Source organism: Gobio gobio (genome assembly GCF_949357685.1).
Source record: "Gobio gobio genome assembly, chromosome: 6".
Classification (NCBI taxonomy): Eukaryota; Metazoa; Chordata; class Actinopteri; order Cypriniformes; family Gobionidae; genus Gobio; species Gobio gobio.
In genome coordinates, this window is record NC_137102.1 from 27,316,076 (window position 1) to 27,339,443 (window position 23,368).

Below are 23,368 nucleotides of genomic sequence, written 5' to 3' on the forward strand. Positions count from 1 at the left end.
GGGTCTCAACATTACTGGTTCAGGAAGCTCACAGAAAGGGTCACGAGGGTGTGGCTGCGACTCTGTTGAAAGTGAGAAAGAGAGCATGGATCATCAAGGGACGAATAATTGCTCGAAAAGTCGTTGAGAATTGTGTGGTCTGCAAGAAAGCCAGAGTGAGGAGATGTCAGCAAGTGATGGGTGATCTGCCTCAAGAAAGAACCAGTCCAGCATCTCCATTTGAGTTTACAGCAGTTGACCTGTTTGGACCCTATCAGGTCAAAGATGACGTTAGGAAAAGAGTCAAAATGAAAGTCTGGGGAGTCGTATTTTGCTGCATGGTCAGCAGAGCAATCCACACGGAGCTCGTCAACACAATGTCAACTGAAAGCTTCCTGATGGCTTATCAGAGGTTCACAGCAATTAGAGGCCACCCTAAGAAGATATGGTCTGATCCAGGGACTAATTTTGTTGGTGCCAAGTCCGTCCTGAAGGAGTTGTATCAGTTCCTGGACAGCCTGGATAGGTCTGCTGTGGAGGATACTTCAGCTCAAAATGGAACTGACTGGCACTGGGAAATTCTGCCAGCTGATTCACCTCATCGGAATGGCTCTGCTGAAGCAGCTGTTTGGATTGTGAAAAAGGCATTCCAGAGTCTGGGAAGAGAGTCAGGGCTCTGTTTCAGCGAGCTTCAGACGACGCTTCAGCTCGCCGCTAATCTGGCAAATGAGCGGCCCATTGATGCCAGGGTGCAGAGCCTTGAAGATACAGTGCAGTACATCACGCCCAATACACTCCTGCTGGGACTAACATCATCAAGTGGTGATTGGAAAACATTTGACTTCACAAGCTATCCCTATAAGAGACTCCAGGAAACGCAGCATCAGGTAAATAAATTCTGGAGATCCTGGAGCCAACTTGCTGGTCCTAATCTTTTAGTGAGGAGCAAGTGGCACACTGTACAGAGGAATGTCGCAATTGGAGATATTGTTTGGCTCTGCGATCAGAATGCATTGAGGGGCCACTTTAAGCTTGGAAGAGTCATCAGTGTCAACCCTGACTCCAGAAACATTGTACGGGATGTGAGTATTAGAGTTGTGGCAAGCTCCTGTATTCCGGAGGTGAGGCCTGTGAAATCAGCATCCAAGTATCCTGCATCCAAGCATCGCGTCTCCAACATTCGGAGTGACCTTCAGTCCACAATTCTTCACCGGGACGTCCGACGTTTGGTGGTCCTACTGCCAATGGAGGAGCAGGCAGAGAGCCCAGGAGGGAATCTCTGAGTACTAGGTCACTGTGTGCGATCTTTCCAGCGGTCTCCATGGGAAGATCGAGTGGGAGGTGTTGAGCTGAGCTGTAGACCACACCCTTTCTGCCTGGGTGCTTTGGTGGGTGTGGCTCCCAGCTGCAGACAGCTAGTTAGTCACCAGGTGGGAAGGATCTGGTGATTAGGGGAATTTGAGTCACTCACAGGATCGTAAGCAGACTGGGAAGATGTGTGGAGAAACTGGGCCTGGAAATGATACTGCAGGACTAAAGCTTGTTTGAACAAAGAAGGAGTCGGTGAGCATTCGTTTGTGCAGTGTGATGGATTTTAACATTTAAGAGAATCATATAATTATACTCAGGGTAAAATGTGTGTATTAAAGAAAAATCATGTGCTTGAATTGTAAGCTAAAAAAGTTGTACATTTAACATCATGAAGTGTTTAAAAGTATAGTTAAAAGTAATGTATTGTAAAGATTTGAAAAGAGGAAAAGTTGAAAGTGCGGGATTGTGTGTTTATAGGAGGTTAAAGCTGATAGAGTTTAAGGTTAAAATCATTCGAGTAGTGCTTTAAATTGTCTTCAATGTGTCTTAAATTTATTTGGGTGCTTAAGATATGGGGGTTTTTTTTAACTTATTGTCAAGACTAATTTCTAGTGTTTAAAGTTAAGTATTTGATCCTGTGTTATGATGCTTTATTATGGGTATTTGGGTTTATTGTATTTTGACCCACTTGTGTTTGTGTTTAAGGTTTTTTACCTGCTTTTGACCACGACAACTTTCAAATAAAAGAAAGAAAAGAAAGATTTGATTCCTGGTCATTGAGTAAAATCCAGTCCAAACCTTCAGAGGCAAGCATACCCTTTCAAGTGGGGGAAACTGCGGGGTTGAACCTCACAAGAGTGAGGGCACTTGACAGCCACTAACGTTGAAGGACTGTGACGTTATAAAGCACCCCTCGCTTGACTGTCCAAGGTAATTTTGATGTCATCCTCATTTTTAATGTATTTTCAAATGTCAAAGTTGTCCACAGATTTGTTAGTAGTTTCATGTGGGAACTATTTTCTTTACACTGATTTTTCCTACATGAAAATGCACACAATAAGGTCTGTGGATATCTTGAGTAACCGTGTCATTATTTCTGGAAACAACACAGGACATTACAAGCCAGCTTATATTACTTACTAGTCCAAAGGCCTGCTCTGTGTCTGTCGGGTAGCCTTTCATTTAAAAAAACAGATATATGCCTCAAACACTACTCTTTTCACTCTAATTTCTTGATTCATTTTCTGAACAGTAGGACATGATGAATATATCTGGTTTTGTTTCAGGTCACACAATGAAGTTGAGGGCATGGATGTTGTCGTTGGAGGCTCAAGTGGTCATGGGACCTCACCTTTACTTCACAACTGGTCTGGCTGCCATTTTTGCTAACGTCAACTTGAAGTATGCTGAAGATGCTTCTTGCACTCTGCAATGTATCCAAAGGTAATGTCTAAATTAATATTGTGCTTGAGGGTAGGGCTGGGCGATATATCGCATGACATTGTTAGGCGCATCTCGTCAGTAAAGCCGGTTCCTTGATTAGAAGTAAATCGCCATAACCTGCTTTCAGATAGATGCGCCTAACAATGTCATGCGATATATCGCCCAGCCCTACTTGAGGGCGTGTTTTTTATTTGGTGGGTTAAATAAGGAATGTTTGGATGAGTTGTGTTTTTGCGAACCACGCAGGACCACAGTATCAAACGGTGACGACCACCATTCTACTCCTCAAACAAGTGGTGTGTTGCAGACTCAACTCGTGTGTCTGCTGGAGACCAGAGAGGAAGATTTTTTTAAAGGATGGAGCTCTCATCCTCTGCAAACAGTATATGTAAATGATGTAAATGGATGTAAATTGTTGTATGCAAATTCTCTGCCTGGGTAAATCACACATCTATACTTTATTGCAGGACTGTTCTTGATTGTTTGTTTGTGATAGAAATGTTTTTCAGTTGTTTGTGGTTTAGCTGATCCAAAGTAATGTCTCTTTGTTCAAAATAACTTTAGTTCCCTTTCGAGGGAACTCGCACTGCATCGGAACGACGCTTTGGGGATGCTCCCTTAGCATCAGCGAATCTGAAACCAGAATGCCAACTAGGCCAATCCGATTGGCGTGCGTGATGACGTCATTGTGACGGCATACCCGGAAGTATAAAAGGGGAGCTGGAACGTAATGGCGGTAGTTATTGCTCTTCAGCAAGCGCTATCTGTCAAACTGTCTGTCTATTTACTGTTGTATTGTCAGTGAAAGTGTGTGTGACTGAAAAATGGAAAATGTGAGAGTGTGAGAGAGTTTAAGCAGTGTGTGCATCCTTGCCCTCGCTACATGTCGGGCTCAGATACACACCTGCTTTGTGTGCATTACCTGGGCGTTCAGCATGCTCAAGCGGCTCTCTAGGGAGCCGCTTGTAAGCATTACAAGAAGCTGACGCTCAGGGTGCTCCGCTCTCGGCTGGCCGTGCTCGATGAGGCCGGCCAGCCTCGTGAGCCCCGTGGATCGGTCCCGCATCCGCCGAGGCGGTGCGGCGAGGCTGGTCATGGGGCTCACGGATGGACTGTCAGCGGGACTGGGACTGCTGAGGCATCTTCCCAGTCTTTATCTGACAGTTCAGATGTTCTCCTTCCCCGTGTGGAAGCCCGCGCTGCGGCTTCTTCCCCCGGGGCGGAGGACCCGATGTGTGAGCGGTCTGATTCTGAGGAATTAGACGTGCTCAGCATCGAGGCAGTCAAAGTTATAAGCACTTCTTAAATATGCAAGATTCCATCTCGCGATTGCAGAAAAAAAGGCAGCGCGCAGGTTGGGTCTGCATTTAAAGTGAACACACGCGATCGGTGTGCATGAGATACTGGTTGGCTTAACGGCAAGTCCGTATAGTACGTTAAATCAGTATTGTCTGATATGGCGGCATTTAAGTCTGAGGATTTAAATGAGATATGATCTGACTCTGAGGAGTTAGATATTCAGTCATTCAGACCATGTTTCACCGTATTGTGTGACACTGTTTGGCTTTTTTCTCGAGGGATGAAAACCAATTGTATTATGACGGCTTGAACCACGTTGCTGAGGCAACGCGGGGTCAATGAGTCCGTATAATACAAATAAAACAGTGTTGTCTGATTAATTACGGCTACATTTAATTCTAAGGAATTAAATAAAATATAATCTGACTTTGAGGAGTTAGATATTTAGCCTATCATTCAGACTATGTTTCACCTTAATTGTGGCTGCATTTAATTCTGAGGAATTAAATTAAAATATTATCTGACTTTGAGGAGTTAGATATATTTTTTATTCAGCCTATTATTCAGATCAGGTTGCACGGGTTTGGTGATTATGATGGCATTTAATTCCGAGGAATTGAGTGTCATGTTATCCGACTTTGATAAGTTGGATACTTTAATTCTGTCACCCAAGCGTGTTTAACTTGTGAACTGGATATTCATCTAAGATGGAGCCCTCCTGAAGTTGATGTCGTTCTCGCCGCCTTGTGGCCTGCGGGACACATCAGTTTCAGGCAATTGCTAATCGCAGTGTCCGCTCTAGTGTTGTGGCCCTGTTGAGCTGCTCCCTTAGATGAGGCCCCTGCTGGCCAGCCCCCTCTCCCGGGTAGGAGCGATCGAGGTCGTCTCCCCTGTGGAGTTTTTCGGGAGTCGATGCTGTGTTCCCGCCGTCTAGTACGCTTCGGGCCACATCGTTTCCCCGTGCACGCGTGCTGCATCAGCCGCCTCTAGCAAGACTTGCGGTGGTCCAGCAAACGCGTACGCACACCGAAAATCTTCCTCGATTTCGCCCTGCCGGTTAGCCGCTTCAGGGGGTCGGGGAGGAGGCTCGGTTGACACCCGAGACCGGCCTCGAGAGGCTGGTTCCCTTAGCAGATTATCTCGGCGCATGGTTATGCCTCCGAATATATCAGCTTGGGGCCTGCGACTGTAGGAAGGGGCATACAGACTGCAGTCCGGTTACCTTCCCCTGAAGTTCAGTGGGGTGGTCTGGACGGCAGTGGTCCCTGGGCAGGTTCGGGTAATGGAACAGGAAGTTCACTCCCTGTTGGTAAGGAGGCCACAGAATGTGCTCCTCCGCCAGACAGGGAGTCCGGGTTCTACAGCCAGTACTTCATAGTTCCTAAGAGGGATGGCGAGTTGCATCCAACTTTAGACCGGAGGTACTTGAATCGTTCTCTGAGGAGATTCAGATTCAAGATGCTTAGCATTTCCTCCATTGTGATTCAGATCCAGTCTGAGGACTGGTCTGTCACGATGGGTCTGAAGAGGACGCATACTTCCCTGTATCCATCCTTCTGTGTCACAGGAAGTTCCTGAGGTTCGCTTTTTGGGGCAAAGCGTACCAATATCGGGTTCTTCCAGGCGGCCTAGCCCTTTGAGACTCTACACGCAGTAGCGTGTTGACGCCTTCTCAGAGAACTGTGTTCCTGGGAGTCGTATGGGATTCTCTACGTTGTGGGCACAATTGTCTCCCGAACGTATCGAGTCCATACGGGCGGTGGTCTCTAAAATGAAGCTAGGCCACAGCATCACTGTGAAGCAGTTTTAGGTCTGCTGGGGCTCATTGCGGCTGCGTCCAACAGAATATCTCTTGGCCTGCTGCATGAGACCCTTACACTGGTAGCTGGGAATCAAGGGGTTTTCCTCGGGGGGAAAACCATTCTGTATGATCAGGGTAACGCGCAGATGCCTTCGTTCCCTAGTCATATGGAAGAAACCTTGGTTTCTGTCCCAGGGGCCAGTGTTGGGAGCGTCCTGTTGCCGGGAATCCGTTTCAACAGACGCCTCCCTCACTGGCTGGGACGTGGTTATGGGAAGTAAACCAGGTGGCTTTCCTTAAGGGGAAATCCATTCTGTATGATCAGGGTAACGCGCAGTGGCCTTCATTCCCTAGTCATATGGTAGAAACCTTGGTTTCTGTCCCAAGGGCCAGTGTTGGGAGCGTTCTGTTGCCGGGAATCCGTTTCAACAGACGCCTCCCTCACTGGCTGGGACGTGGTCATGGCGGCCGCTTTGCGAGAGGTCTGTGGGAGACCAGGCATTTCTCCTGGCACATCTACTGCCTGGAAATGCTGGCGGCCTACAAAGCTCTGAGGAGCTTTTTCCCGGACCTCCGCGGCCACCATGTCCTGATATGGAAGTAAACCAGGTGGCTTTCCTTGAGGGGAAATCCATTCTGTATGATCAGGGTAACGCGCAGTGGCCTTCGTTCCCTAGTCATATGGAAGAAACCTTGGTTTCTGTCCCAAGGGCCAGTGTTGGGAGCGTCCTGTTGCCGGAAATCCGTTTCAACAGACGCCTCCCTCACTGGTTGGGGCACAGCAGGGGGGTTTGAGGTTGCGCCCTCTTTGCAGACTGGCGCATCACATCCTCCTGTGGTCCCAAGGGAAACTGTTGTCCATCAGGGCAATGTATGTCCCGGGGGTCCAAAATCAGGGAGCAGACATCCTGCTGTGGCAGGGGCTGAGGCCCGGGGAGTGGCGACTCCACCCAGAGGTGGTGGAGGCCATATGCAAGAGGTTCGGCCCAGTGGAGGTGGATCTGTTTGCGTCTCGAGAGACGTCCCACTGTCCACTGTGGTTTTCCCTCACGCATCCAGCTCCGCTGGGGCTGGATGCCATGGTTCAGACATGGCCGAGGCTGCGTCTGTACGCATTTCCCCCGATTGCTCTGCTCCCGGGAGTCCTGGAAAGGGTCCGTCGACAGGGGGTCAGTCTACTTCTGGTAGCACCCCGTTGGCCGACTCGAGTTTGGTTCTCGGATATCATAGCTCTGCTAGCAGGTCAGCCGTGGGAGATTCCTCTGAGGAGGGATCTCCTGTCTCAGGCGGCGGGTACGATATTTTACCCCCGCCCGGAGATTTGGAACCTATGGGTCTGGCCCCTGAGGGGACCAGGTACATAGAGGCTGGCCTATCGGCGGAGGTGATAGAGACCTTACTCAGTTCCAGGGCTCCGTCTACAAGGAGACTGTACAGCCTCAAGTGGAATGTATTTTCCACTTGGTGCAGAGAGCGTGAGGTGGACCCAGTTAACTGCCCAGTGGCTTCAGTGCTGGAGTTCCTCCAAGATCGCTTCTCTGCAGGGCTTACCCCGTCCACACTCAAGGTGTACGTGGCTGCCATTGCGGCTTTCCACACTCCTATGGGTGATGGGCCTCTGGGTAGGCACCAGCTGGTTGTACAATTCCTCCGTGGGGCTCGGAGGATGAGGCCTGCGGCTCGGTCCAGAGTTCCAACCTGGGACCTGGCAGTGGTTCTCGAAGGATTGGCTGAGGCCCCCTTCGAACCATTGGAGTCGGCTGGACCAAAAAATCTGACCCTTAAGGTGGCTTTTCTCCTTGCCATTACCTCTCTTAGGAGAGTGGGAGATCTCCAGGCCTTGGCGGTAACGCCGACCTGCCTGGAGTTTGCCCCGGGAGGAGTAAAGGCCATCTTACACCCTAGGCCGGGCTACGTGCCTAAGGTGCCTTCCAGGGTGGTCAGGTCATCGGTCCTGCAGGCATTTCATCCTCCGCCTCATGTGACGGCGGAAGAGGGGAGGCTTCACCTACTCTGCCCGGTTAGGGCTCTGAGAGTTTATCTGGCGAAGTCTGCACAGTGGAGGAGATCACAACAACTGTTGGTGTGTTTTGGTTCACCTAAGAAGGGATTGCCTGCGTCTACCCAGACAATCAGTAACTGGATTGTCCAGGCGATTACCATGGCCTACCAGGTGCGCAGTTTGCCTTCACCTGTGGCCGTGAGGGCTCATTCCACCAGAGGCATGGCCTCTTCGGTGGCCCTTCTTTCTGGGGTCCCCTTGCAGGATATCTGCGAGGCGGCCGGGTGGGCTACCCCACACACTTTTATCAGGTTCTATAGCCTGGATCTCCCTACGACGCCTGGTGCTAGGGTGCTCCAGTCCTAGCTGTGCCCGGTCTCCGGCTTCACACTAGGGCAGGTGCTACCCTTCGGTGTGGCCTAGTGGGTACTCGTTCCCCAAAGCGTCGTTCCGATGCAGTGCGAGTTCCCTCGAAAGGGAACTGCTCGGGTTATGTATATAACCCTTGTTCCCTGAGAAGGGGAACGAGCACTGCATCCCGACGCCACACCTCGGCGCGCCTGGAGCGCATGCTTCAGAGCAATTACTACCGCCATTACGTTCCAGCTCCCCTTTTATACTTCCGGGTATGCCGTCACAATGACGTCATCACGCACGCCAATCGGATTGGCCTAGTTGGCATTCTGGTTTCAGATTCGCTGATGCTAAGGGAGCATCCCCAAAGCGTCGTTCCGATGCAGTGCTCGTTCCCCTTCTCAGGGAACAAGGGTTATATACATAACCCGAGCAGTTTTGCGAACACTGAAGGTGGTGACTGGGAATTGACACCTTTTTCATCCTACTTTTTCAAAAACTATGCATAAACATTATTTTCACAAAACTACAAACTTTTAAGTACATGTTGCTTACATATTACTGTAGCCCTAATTGTGCTGCATACAGTGTAATTAGGCTTTACCCATTAATATGCTTTAAAGCAACTGAAAAAAAAAACACAAATGTCAGAGCATGTCAAAACTTCTTCAGGGCAACAAAATAGCCTTGGTTAAACTAAACTGAATCCACACTTAACTAAATTGAGCTGAATAAAGACATATTGTTGTATTCATTTCATAATTGAAGAACATTAATGTTATGTCATTAACTGTTATTTTCTTGTTTATTTGTGTGAAGTTGCTAATAAACAATCTGTATTGCATAAAGCACAATATAAATAAATGTGACTTGACTAAACATCAGGTAACAAGGTAATGTGTAGTCTGAGGTTCTAACATTATATGGCTCTTTTTTCAAATGAAAAAAATAACAAATATGGTTTGTATCCCTGAGGTTCACTAGCACATTAATGCTAGTGAAAGCGAAGCATAGCCTTCAGCATTTTAATGCTTTACTTACGTTTGTTAAGTTTGTTTGGGGTTTAGCAATAATATCTATCATTTACATTTATGCATTTGGCAGACACTTTTATCCAAAGCGACTTACAGTGCCCTTATTACAGGGACAATCCCCCTGGAGCAATGTGGAGTAAAGTGCCTTACTCAAGGACACACTGGTGGTGACTGCTGGGATCAAACCAGCAACCTTCTGCATATCAGTTCAGTGGTTTAACCCACTGGACCACCATCAGCGTGGCAGATTTCTATATTACCTCGCTGTGACTGGGTTTAAGTTTCTGAACACTGAATAATCATCATGGATATGAAAATGTGGAAGGTTTTGTTTCTGATATTTTATCTGACACAAACAAATGAATGAATTGTGATATAAAACTATAGAAAGACATGGCATCCTCTGAAGTCCAGAAAACAAAGAATTTCGAAATCCATGCACACAGAAAATGGTATAGTAGTAACCACAATTTCAGAGAGTGCAACTACTGTTATGCTGCAGTATCACTGTTTATAGTGTTCCTGACTGAGCGACAGATGCCAATCCATCCTCAAAAAGCAAATTGGTGGCATGTTATTATCTTCAGTCATCTGTCATATAACATAATTAATGTTTCCTGAGAACACATTGATGACTGCCACGATTAGAAGTGAAAATAATTTCCAAGACATTGTGCAGTTTTGAAAATTAACAAGAAAAGTATTTCTCGATTACAATCCCACTTTCGGACCAAAACAGATAATTTTGCATCCCAAAGCTGCATCTAAATTGCAACAACATCATGTAAATAGCCTAAAACTACTGTATCGCCAAAATGACAATCCAACTATGTAAGTTAGCATGCATGCTTCATGCCTCATTTAAGTTCATTTGTGATAAAGGTGGATATAACAATTCTTGATAAATATATTATCAGTCATTTAAATCCGTCTCACACTGAACCCAGAAGGAGATTTTTGAGTGTCATCACTAAGCTATTGACAGAGAATCACATTAGTCTGAGATACTGAATTTACTCTGGCATACAGTTTGCTGCCTTCAGAAAAAACCAAAGTCATCACCTTCAGACGCATTTGCAGTTATAAACTACACCTCTGTCAGTGTGTTGAAACTGGTGTGGACTGTGTCTCAAATGTGTGTGTGTGTGTGTGTGTGTGTGTGTGTGTGTGTGTGTGTGTGTGTGTGTGTGTGTGTGTGTGTGTGTGTGGACTGGTAATCATCACGTTATGGGGACAAAATGTCCCCACAAAGATAGCAATATCCGAAATCCTCATCCTTGTGGGGACATTTTTAGGTCCCCATGAGGAAAACATCTTATAAATCAGACTAAGTGATGTTTTTTGAAAATGTAAAATTGCAGAATGTCTCCTGTGAGGGTTAGGTTTAGGGGCAGGGGCAGTGTAGGGGGATAGAATATACGGTATGTACGGTATAAAAACCATTACGCCTATGGAAAGTCCCCATTAAAGATGAAAACACTACATGTGTGTGTGTGTGTGTGTGTGTGTGTGTGTGTGTGTGTGCGTGCGTGCGTGCGTGCGTGCGTGCGTGCGTGCGTGCGTGCGTGCGTGCGTGCGTGCGTGCGTGCGTGCGTGCGTGCGTGCGTGCGTGTGTGTGTGTGTCCTTGTTGTGACATTTTTTTGGTCCCCACGAGGAAAACAGCTTATGGTTAGGGAATAGAATATACAGTTTGTACAGTATAAAATCATTATGTCTATTGAATGTCCCCGTAAAACATGGAAAACCAACTGACATTCTTGGAAAATTAAATGTTTATAGCTTGAATATATGGAGGACGAGAAATGACTTAAGTATAAATAAAAAAATAAATGAATAAATTAAAAAATAAATATATGACAAAATAAATATAGAAATACATTAATAAATAAATTAATAAAGAAAGAAATGCTGAAATAAATAAGTAAATAAATGCAGAAATAGATAAATAAATGAATAAATAATTAAATAAATAAATGCATATATGCATAAATTAATGAATACATAAATAAATATTTTTTAAATTTATTTATGCATTTCTACATGTATTTATTTATGTGAACATATGTTAATAAGGTAAGCGGTCCTAACCTCTTTTAATGCAGGATTGGTCAATTAGGCAAACCAGTCAGAACAACTGTTTCTGTTATGCTGCGTTCACACCAAACGAGAATATAACGTCTGGAGCGAGTGATTTCAATGTTAAGTCAATGGAAAGGCGCGTTGACGTGCGTCTGGAGGTCCTGCGGAGCGATATGGGGCTTTCACACATGTAGAATGCACTGCGCTGGCCACTTGGTTCAGCGTAGCCCTTCATATACAATGCAATTTGCGCTTCGCTGCCCAGAGCAAAGTAGGTGGAGTTTTCAAAACTGTTCATCCACTATGCTTTCCGTGCTTGTTTCGATGCACCATTTCTATTGGCCACGCGGGTAATCGTCACAGAGCGCAGAGGCAAAAGTTGAAATATTTTGAACTTTGACGTGGCGTGCGTGCAAGCTTGTCAAAGGTGTGCTCCGCTGCGTGTGCGCTTTGGTCGACGCAGCAACAAACCGTCCTTGCGCGGTGCAAGCCATTGAAATGAATGGATTTCTTAGCGCAGTGGTGCTGTTGCCGCATTCTGTGTGAAAGGCCCAATAGACGCGTTTCGCGCGGCATGATGAACGCGATTCCGCCTCATTCGAATTGAGCGTTTTGCGCGTTACACGCAAGTGGTACTTTTTGGGCATTCACGAGTTTGAAGCGAATTTGCGTTTGACGCCCAAGTTGAAAAATCTGAATCGCGCCACGTTAACCAATCAGGAGCCTACTTGCTGCTGTCACGTGGTAAAGTGACGTGATGAGAAACCGACCATAATTAAATAATACTACTGTTATTGTGTCACAAAATTTTGTTTTAAGACTTTTTCAGGTGAAAATGTAGTTCTTTAATGCTCAAATCTGTGGTTTATTTATAAAGAGAGCGCCTATTTAAAAAAAATGATCTTGCGTTTTGGAGTTGTGAGATCCAGGCGATCACCGGGCGCTCAGCGCTCATTAACACCGGCGGGAGCAGCCTTTCCTCGGCTAGTCCTTCTGGCGTTTGCCGCTGGCTCGGATGCCTCTGTAGTGGTTAAACATGAGATAGAATTTCTCTTGTGTAGATCTAACGGGCGATCTTTGGTGTCATGAATCTATAATTTGTTGTCTGCCAAATCATTTTGACTGAGGGCAAAGAGAAGGTTCATAACTTTATTTTTTAGGATATTTAATACATGCAGTGAAGATAATGTAAAGAGTGTTCAAAGAAATTCTCCTGGACCCGCAAATCCTTAGCGAACTTCCCAGACGATTCGAACTCAGACACTTACACGAGAAGCCGTAGTAATGCAAGTATTCTATTTCACAATCAAACTGCTTGGAAAAGGTTGTCTGAATTATTCCCGTTCGCGGGAATATGAATTTCTTGAGGGCTCTTGCGAAAGGACTGTGAAGCTGTCTCTCTCTCTCTCTCTCTCTCTCTCTCTCTCTCTCTCTCTCTGTCTCTCTCTCTCTCTCTCTCTGTCTCTCTCTCTCTCTCTCTTTCTCTCTCTGTCTCTCTCTCTCTCTCTCTCTCTCTGTCTCTCTCTCTCTCTCTCTCTCTCTCTGTCTCTCTCTGTCTCTCTCTCTCTCTCTCTCTCTCTCTCTCCCTTGTTAATTCTCTCTCTCTCTCTCTCTCCCTTGTTAATTCTCTCTTTCCATCATTCTTTTTCCCTTATTCGTTAAGTTTCATGTTTCCTTGTTTGTACCATATTGTTTGTTTTCTCCTATATATATATATATATATATATATATATATATATATATATATATATATATATATATATATATATGCATATTTCCCCCCGTGTGAATCGTAGCTTTGTAAACTGTAGTTGTTTTATTAAAACCCAATGATTGCATTGAAGTGAATCCGTATTGTTTTGCTCACAAATATCAAAGTCAATGAGAATTAAGATTTTAGCTACCCATTTAAGCTTGATTTTCTTGTATTACTACTTCAGTAATACAAATTGTACAAACATAAGATATATTATTTGTCCTGATCAAGCAGATTAATGGTTCTTAAGGTTTGTAAGATTGATAATTGATGAAGAAATCAATTTGGATAAAGGTTACTTTTAGATGATTAAAGGCTCCGTTATACGTTGATATTGTCTGTACAACAAGCAAATCATATTCATAGACTCATGAATAGTTATACCATTTGAATTAATTATTCCCCGAAACTCATTGTTGCTACAATTTATACGCGATTCAATTCACTGTGCACACACGAAGGGATTCAAAATGTTCAAGCATCCAACTAGACGCACGCTCTATTCGCGTTTGATGTGAACGCAGTATAAGGACCACTGGCTGAATTTTTGCGGGATGTAGCTGACCAGCTTGAAAACAATAAGATTCTCCTTTTTATATGTGATAGGTTGATAAAATAATGAGTAGCTGAATGAATAACTTATATAGCCTACATCGGATATATTTATCATACCGTTTTTGTGGATTAGGTACCATGGGCGAGCCAAGTTCACCTTCTCCGTCACTTAACTGTTACACTCAGACATCCATTACAATCGAATACAACCAATAAATATAACAAGCAAAGCTCAAAAGCTATAACACGCAAGACTTGATGCGCATGATCGCGCTTTACGGACAGTCCGTGTGCTACAGCGCATGCGCCAGCAGTACTGAAGAGTCCACTAGGTGGCAATACACACAGTATTGAGCACAGTGTTCAGCCATCGAAGAAGAGTGTGAAAAGACCGGTTTAAAAACAACACACTTAAAAAAAGGGAACATTTTTGATTCTTCAGTGTTTCTTCCAAACTATGTTGCAATGATGGATGCACTACAGTTCTTCTCGGATTATGCCCAGCGAATGTCCCGTTGATGACAGGACTCAGTGCTACCCTTCGATGACTCGTAGAGCATAGAAAAAAAAATCTACTGCGCATGTGTCGAACGCGATCATCCGTGCGCATCCGTGGTGTAGTATACTTTGAAAGACGCGCGGACAGGGCTGCGCACGTGATGCGTCTGGGCGCGGAAAGTGAAGTAGGCCTATACCCCGGGCTTAATCCACAAAAACGGTCTGATTAATATATCCGATGTATATCAGTTATTAATTTAGCTACTCATTATTTTATCAACTTATCAGATATAAAAAAAGGAGAAACTTACTGTTTTCAAGCTGGTCAGCTACATCCCGCAACAGTTCAGCCAGTAGTCCTAACAGCAACAGTTGTTCTGACTGGTTTGCCAAATTGACCAATCCTGCATTGAGAGAGTTAGGATGGTCCACCTACCTTATTAACATACATACACATAAATAAATTTAGAAATGCATTAATAAATGTACAAATAAATAAATGTAGAAATACATAAATAAATGTAAGAAAATATAAAATATAGAAATATTTATACTTAAGTCCTTTCTCGTCCTCCAGGAATACTCTTTTATTATTATTTGTTTTAAAAAAAGCTGTTACACAGTTTTGTTTTGAAATAGTAAAATATATCCACAAATTCAGAGTGTCAGTGTGATCTAACCATCATGCAGAAAGTCATTTGGTTGTCATGTGACGAAAACCATTAAAAATAGCCGCAAATCTTGACATTTTTATGAAACGGCAGGTTGGGGTAACTTTCTGATAAGGCTAGCCTTGAAAATAGAGATTAGGTTGTACACATGCACGTGTATTACAAGTACAATGAAAAGTATTTTAATTATGTTTCATTTGTGTTTACACCATTTGACATTTTGAAGAAATTAAATTGAGGTATTTGTTGAAAAAGGTAGAATATAAGCTACACGTTTTTGAATAGTATGGAAATGTAATAAACATGAATAACATGAATACATTCAAAGACAAGACAAGAACTTGCCACTTGTTTTTTATTTGGATCAGTATTCAAAAGTGAAGATCATGTAACCCACTTGTAATTGCGTTATCAAATCCGTCAGAAGCCATATCCATAAACTTACAAAAAGCTCAAAAGCTTACAAAGATTTCAGTAATCAGTCATGAGTGATCATGTTTTTCAATTAGAATACTGACCCAAATAATTAATTAGGCTACTTCTAAAGGATTTGGTCATACCTGAGACATTAATAGTGGGCTACTATAACCTTCACTTTAGAATTAATTACATATTATTCATTATCCATGTTATTTATGAATCTGTATAGTTCTTAGTAAGCGGGAGGTGTGAACTACCACCTTCAACTATTGCTTAATTTGTTAGTTAAGTGTTAGAGTTTATTGTTAATTAATAGTATTTAGAATGTTAATAATGTATTACTCATTTGTGTAGTTATTTATTAATGACGGAACAGTATTCTAAAGTGTTAGACCTACATTTTAAAAAGAAAATAAAAAAAAGTGTATCCTTTAATCGTCTCAGACGTGCTTATTTTTTGTGTCGATCAATGGCTGCAGCAGCCAGCAACGCAAAGATGCATATGAGTTTTGTTATCCCTACGTAAAACTAAAGGTTCAAACTGTGACAAAACTGGACACTTTGGGTATTTATGATTAGCAGGCTTTTATTATTGTAATGATAGATGAGATCAAATCCAGATAAATGAATAATTCATGCATGTTAAACAATAACAGAATGTCATGATAGGCTACAGTCCGTGTAGATAGACAGCACTCACCTAACAACGAGTTGACAAAGCCGTACCACACACATCCACTGTCGCCGATGAGCCATCGCCCTTGAGTGCTGGCCGCGAAGCTGAACGGCGTGCCCAACACGCAAACCAGGAGATCACTCAAGCAAATATTCGCCAGCAGAAAGTTGATGGGGGACCGCAGCACCTTGTAGCGGCAGAAGAGCACGAGAACCAGGAGGTTGTTGAGGAATCCGAAAGTGCCGATGAACCCCAAGCTCACTGCCACGAGCAGGTGGCCGGTGGGACTGAGGGTGCTATAGGGGTAGGACGCCTCCAAATGTTCCTCCACTGCACTGAGGCACAGCGCGCTGTTCGCCCTCCTGCAGCTGATCACACTCAAGTTGGACACAATCATCGCAACCCGTTCTGGCTGCACATTGAACAAAAGTCACTGCCTTGTTTTCTGGGGAAAAGCGAAACATTTATTGTGCTCTGGCGTTTTGACAACAGACTGTAATCCATAGAGAGGAAATTATTTGCAGAAGCGTTTAAGTGAGATGCACGACGATTTTTTTGCAATTGCTAAACTTTTTGCTGAGTTTATCGGTACAGAAGTGGGAATAAAGCTGAGTCCCTTTGCTCCACCGTGTGGTGATGATTACAATTCTTATATGCAATGGAACTGTACTGTTGATGTTAGTGTACCTCCTTTTTAGCTGACGTCTGAGCCTGTCTACAAGGTTTACTGGACGCCACATCCAGGTTACAAGGACAAAAACCTCAGCAGCGCAGCTGCTCTGTGTCTGCTTTATTTGCACATATTAAACGATTGGTACAACTTTTATCTCTGGAGGAATGCTCAGAGTGAGACTGGGGGAAGTTTTAAATCCCTTTATTTATTTGAATTACCAAAACCATTGCTCACACATTCGAGCGCTGTCCATGGCATTATGAGAATCAGAATCATAAATTGACTTTCAGGCATTCTCGAGACCAAATGGGCGCCCGTACCTAGTGTCGATTTTTCTTAAAGAAGAAAACGATTTTATTTCAATGTATTGTTCAATAAATATATAGGCTAGTCAATAAAATATGTTCATTTTAAACATAGAGAAATAAATATATTAAAGTCTGAAAGGCACAATGTGTAAGATATTTAGATTCAAATATCCAAAAACCACTAGAACAATGTTATATATTTTGTTGACCTGTGTACTTATATTATCCCCAATATTTCCAACAATGTTTAAATCCAGAGAAATCAGCTATTTTAACCAGTTACTGACCGTGTTCTTGTGTTATCTGTCAATGACGTCATATCCGCACTACCCTTGATTTCCATTACAATGAAAACACCAAAGACACTTTAATATGTATTTTATTAGACAGGTGAGCAACTGTTTGATATACAATTATCAACTGAAAACTAACAGCGCAACATGGTCATTCTTATTGCTTGAATCGCTTGTTTTCTTGATTTATCGCGAGTAACGTTTTTACCATACCTCAGAGACAACACTATTTTGTCAAGAGGCTAACATAGCATAATCAGAGAGAGCTTTCTCCATCATAAAATATATTTTAAAATTAATTGCATGTCATATAGCAACAGTCATTTAGACATCTTTTTATTAATATGATTTTCTAATATCAATCTAGATTACTGCAAAGTGCAACAAGTCTCTCGTACCAGCCACTGAGCGAAAGCACAGAGTAACGTTATAACATAACGTTCACACACAAATGTATTTAGTATCATTGTTTTAACCATGTAAAACAGCACTGTGTTACCCCACATACGCAACGAAAAGAGTGGACGCGGCCAACTGCAGCATAAGCATAATAAAAGCTCATTCATGAACATGATTTCTGCCCAATGATTTCCTTTCCATTGGCTGTGATCCTGTGGAGGTGAAGAGTCAAGACCACAACTCCCATGATTCCACGCTTATTCGCAGCAGCATCAAGCTACACCTTTGAATAAGTAACTTCTAGTGGTGAAACTTACATACTGTGCCTTTAATTACCTCAAACAAAACTGAAAATGATTAACAAGACATTTGTCGTAAAATAGTTAATATTTTTACACATACTCATTTGCTACATCTACAACATTTTAAAAACATTAAATATTAGATACAATTTGCTCAGAATCAACTTGGTGTTGCTGTCTGCGATCATCCAAATTTCCATTTTCTAAATCTGTCCTGACTAAAAGAGGTGGAAAAAAACATGCAACAACCAACCCTCTGTGACTGTAAGAGACTGTTTAAATGCATCCTATAAGGCTTTGTTTGTTTTCAGAGGGATGCAGGGGAAAACCAAGAAAGCTTTTTAAAAAAGCTTTCTGATTTTAAATGTTCATTTAAATGAAAATGTATCAGTAAGTAAACATAGTAGTACAGTAAATGTAATTTGTTATTTGTGGTGGTGCAAGTATCATAAAGGAACATAGGGGGAATTAGCTATTTATTGAGTGGAACATAATATATGTATATTTTATATTTCATTACTACTTAGGACAACACTTACTGGGCTAGTAAAATGTTTTCAAAGAATGGGATTCTGAATGTAAATCACTGCATAAACCTTGCAGTAAGGTCAAAAAGTACCTCACCCTTTTTTGGCAATAAATATAGTTTGTCTTTTTTGTGAGATCCAATTAGTTCTGTCTGCTAACCAGGGCAAAGAGTAAAACACCAGAATCCGCTGTTAAAGTCCCTTAGAGAATAATCATGTCTCAATATACACCTCGTAAAATAAGTCAGTGCTAGTGAAAGAGATTTCCAGTCAATACACAGAGCAATTGAGAATGTTGTAGGACTAATAAAGATTTTGTGCAGCCTTGCATATACTGGCACATCATGAGGTAAAGTGGTCTATTATACAGCTTGTTAAAACCCTTTCATATACTGTAATTTTTGGTTCAGTTGGATGGAAAATAAGAGCAGCACATAACATCTACAACTGCACAATGTTCCTAAATGGGACCAATGTTCTGTTTCACTCAGGGTGAAGTTCTAGCCAGGTTGCAAGCTGAACTTAGCCACGCCATCAACATTTGAGATCGGGAAGTTCGGTCTGGACTTGATCCGTTGTGGAGCAACTATACTCGAACCAAAGCTGTTCAGACCAATCAAATTGTCAGGGCGGGCTTTATATGATGATGGACAGTAACGTAACATCCACGTCACCTATGAGCGCTTGGGTTGAATTCATTTGAATCTGATGACGTCAGGCTAAAGTACTATGTACTCTATCCTTAAATTATTTTTACAACACCAGCAAAGATTTTTTACACTCATCTTCTTCTTCTTCCAGCGTGTGTGCAGTTGAGTTCTGTTGACAACTATGCGTTTTTTTAATTTGTATTAAACATTGTAAAACATCACAGTATTAAAGCAGTACAGATAGACATGGAAACGTCAACTATGCGTTAGGGACGTTTCGTAAATTAACGATTCGTTCTTTTTGAACTAATCTTTAATATGACTCGGGAACAACAAGTTGTTTCAGAGAGTATTATTAGTTCATTTTGTGCTAACCGCGGATGCACTACATGCCATCGGTTCTGTTCAGGATTTTCTGCATTCTGCTTATGGGGCTGTGAGTTGGTGAACGAATGACTCGAACCTGAAGACTCGAGAGGCAAACTAATCTTTCCAGGGAACAGACGTGATTAAATGTGAAAGAAGACCCAGCTAAGCAATTAATGAATCTTTTCTTTCTTAAAGTCTGGCCTTGGCTGCATTAGCTTATAATTTATGATTTATTCCAAATGTTATCAACGTTTGCATAAATACTATATGTGTTGGGGAATTTAACATGTGACATTTTAATTATATTCTGCTAAAATGAACTAAACATTTTGCTGAACGAGATTCAAAGATTCGAGTCCGTTAAATGATCTGAACTTCCCAATACTACTATGCGTCGCTCAACATACGTCACTTACTCCGTTGCTCTGATTGGTTGTAGGTCTATCCAAACCCGTAAAGAGGCATTTTGGTTAAGACATGCCCCATAATCACAGCCCAATGGAGCAGTATCAGACTCATATTGTGACTAGAATCTGAGTATGAAAGCATCAGGCTAGCGAAGTTAATCTTGTACTTTAAAAGTGTGGATATGGTCACTGAATGAATAATGCTATAGCAAAAAGTGAACAAGGTAGTTTAGGATCATGACTCAGGCACCTGCAGGAGTTGCATCTGAGAGCATTAATCTAACTTGCAGAGTATGGGAAATGCAAATTGCTAAAGTGTGGCAAATATACTTTTTCAGTCCAGTAAAAAGATAAATGACCATATTTTTGCAAAGTGATAAATCAAAGCTGGATAGTGTGATAGTGGAGGGATTAAAGTCCCTGGAGGGGGGACCAATGACATCAGATTTTCAATATTGTAATTAATATTATAAATAAAATGTGTTTGTTACTATAATGAGATTGTGATGTCAATAAATACATCCATCTATTGAACATACATAACAAATGCACTGATCTTAAAATATATACAGAATTTTAAAGGCTTTTGCATATTGTGGAAAAACTCCCCAGCATTTTGAGTTCTGAGATCGAATTTGTGCGCTTTCTTGCAATATCTCTCAGCTAACAGGAATCATGATGTCTGGAGAATGAAACATATATAGAGTGAATCACAGTGGCCTGCATGGACAATCATGCAAAAAGCCTGCTGTGGTGAGCAACGTGTCATGCAATAAACTCAGAAGCTACTTTACATGATGTTAGCAAATTAACAATACAAGAGTTAAACACAGTATCAGCAAAAGGCCCACCAGTTGAAAGCTCCCAGTTGCAAGAAGCTTATCATGCAGTTCATTCATGAACTTGAGACCTTAAATTGCTCAGTAATGCCATTCTGAGAACATACAGAAACCATCTGGATTATAGGCAGTAAGGCAGTCTGAAAAATCATACTGCATCAAACTATTTCTTAACAATATTGCCAAGTGTTAGTTTGAATCATTCTACATACTACTGTATGTGTCAACTAACTCTCATTTAAGTATTAGTACCGTCTGCTTAATATCTGCCAATACATGTTTGATGCTCCCCAAAATACATTCTATAGACTATAAGTAACTTTGTAAGTATTTGCCAACTTATTCTACCAACCTGAACCCTTACACCTAACTCAAGCCTAACAGTTTACTACATTCTACTAATACTTGGCTATACTGTGTTTTAATAAATAGAACCTTAAAATAATTGTTAATGTAAGAATACAAAATTGAATTGTATTTGGTCTCCTTTTTTATGTAATGTAACGTTTATTTAACCAGAGATATTTGGCAACATGGTAACACTGCTATGAATCATTAGTTAAGCATAAGTAAATAGTTAATAATTTATAAAACATTAATATACATTCATAAGCAGTTTATAAATGCAGATAAATGCTTTATTTTTGATTTATAAGCATATATATATATATATATATATATATATATATATATATATATATATATATATATATATATATATATATATATATATATATATATATATATAATGTGTTTAATAATTGTACTTTCATACTTTACTAATGATCAAATTATCATTTCTAAATTAAGTATAACATTTTTTACAAACAAGTTATTTAGGAGTTCATAAGATCATTTAGAAAGTGTAAGTAAATGATTAATAAACTATTTAAAAGTAAATGTATACATATTATTTAGGCATATAGTAACAGTTACTCAGTGTGTTAATATATGCTTTATTAGGAAAAATTCCTAATGTAATTCATGATTAACTCAAGTAGTTATAAAACATTTAGTAGTTGTCAGTTTACTATTTTTGTGAGCTCATCTAAAGTGAGGTCTATTTATGCCTCATAAAGTTTTAGATTTAAAGGCTCGGTTTCTTCTAAACAGAAAACAGAAACAAACACAACACAACACAGAGTGATACAGAAAATAGAAATATTTGTTTCAAGATGCAAAAAAATTTAACTGTACAACTTGTAACAATATTAAATGAAAAATAAATGTCATAGAACATAAAATGCACGTACACCTTTATGAGGCATAAATAGTCCTCACTTTAGATGAGCTCACAAAAATAGTTAACTGACAACTACTAAATGTTTTATAACAACCTGAATGAATTATGTATTACAGTAGGAATACATGTTAATAAAGCATTTATTAACACACTGAGTAACTATTACTATATGTCTAAATAATATGTATACATTTACATTTAAAGTGTATTAATAATTTACTTACACTTTCTAAATGATCTTATGAACCAGTGACAACTCCTAAATAACTGGTTTGTAATACTTAAAAATAAAACAAAAATAATGTAAAGCTTAATTTAGAAATGACCAATTGATAATTAATGAAGTATTATTATAGACATGCTTATAAATCAAGAAAAAACTTGTATTTATCAACTGCTTATTAATGTCTATTAATGCTTTATAAATGATGAATTAACTATTTACTAATGCTTAACTAATGACTTACAACATGCAGTTATTATAAAGTAAACGGTATAAAGCAATGGTAAGTGTAACTGGAACATGAATTTACATATGGTTATAAATTTATTTATTTTTTTAAAACTGTGAGGACTTTGCCTCCTCATTTGAGGACGCCTTTGCACACCAATGATCTGACCCTATTCTCTGGCGCCCCAGAGAACTACTGAGGCTTTCAATTACAATGCTCCCTTACAGTCGAGATGCAGCCTCAGCATTTTCAGACAGAGCAGGCGAAAGTTTCATTCACCATTTAAATACTTCTATGGGATACCATCATATGGGAGCAGGATGGTCTCATCACATACTCCGCCAGGCCATTTGTTGCCCATTTTTGGGAGGTATTTGCTGGTGTGACGGGTAACACCCAAGTCAGCGAACAGCCTCATCATCTCCAACAAGGAAGAAAATACTTCACATAATATGACGCTATGCACTCTCGCAGCAGCCAGTGGCTAGAATTAACCTGCACCGTTGACAGAGTACTGGCAGGGTCTCTCCGACTCCATCTCAAGAGGTATGATGACTCCATGGGGCTGGAGATTTCAGCAATCCATCCGAGTGCAGCACCAAATCCCACCTCTCAGCCACCTGTGTTCAGTCCTTTGATTCCTCCTGCTATCTCTCACTCTCTGGAAGGTTTGGAAGAACCTAAACAACTTGAATGCAAGCTAGGTTTGCAAAATGCCTACAATTTGAATCACAATAGAAAGGACAATGAGTGGATCACTCACACTGGCCACTATGAATAATGAGTTATGCCATATGGACTGGCCAACTCACCATCAGTGTTCATGACTATATCCAATGCTTTGTGATCGAACAACTCAAAAACTGACCTTGGTTACTGGCTAAACCACACTTAAAACTTCACATCCATGCCTGTCCTCCAACATCCAGACCGTCTTCATCGTGGGAGCAGTACTCTGCTGCACCATGGCACTACTCTTAAACTCTTCCCTTGTGCCTTCTACTCCTGTACGCACTTGCCCATGGAG

General features: G+C 41.5%; 1 protein-coding gene across 1 annotated transcript in view; it reads right to left on the minus strand.

The window, feature by feature from the left end:
* tmtopsa (teleost multiple tissue opsin a) overlaps positions 1 to 16,517 on the minus strand; it is a 204,381-nt gene extending 187,864 nt beyond the window's left edge. Inside the window, exon 1 of the mRNA XM_079820284.1 lies at positions 15,904 to 16,517. Coding sequence (XP_079676410.1) covers positions 15,904 to 16,276 — 373 coding nt within the window. The 5' untranslated portion in view covers positions 16,277 to 16,517. The remainder of the gene's footprint in view (positions 1 to 15,903) is intronic.
* Between the last annotated feature and the right edge of the window lie 6,851 nt (positions 16,518 to 23,368).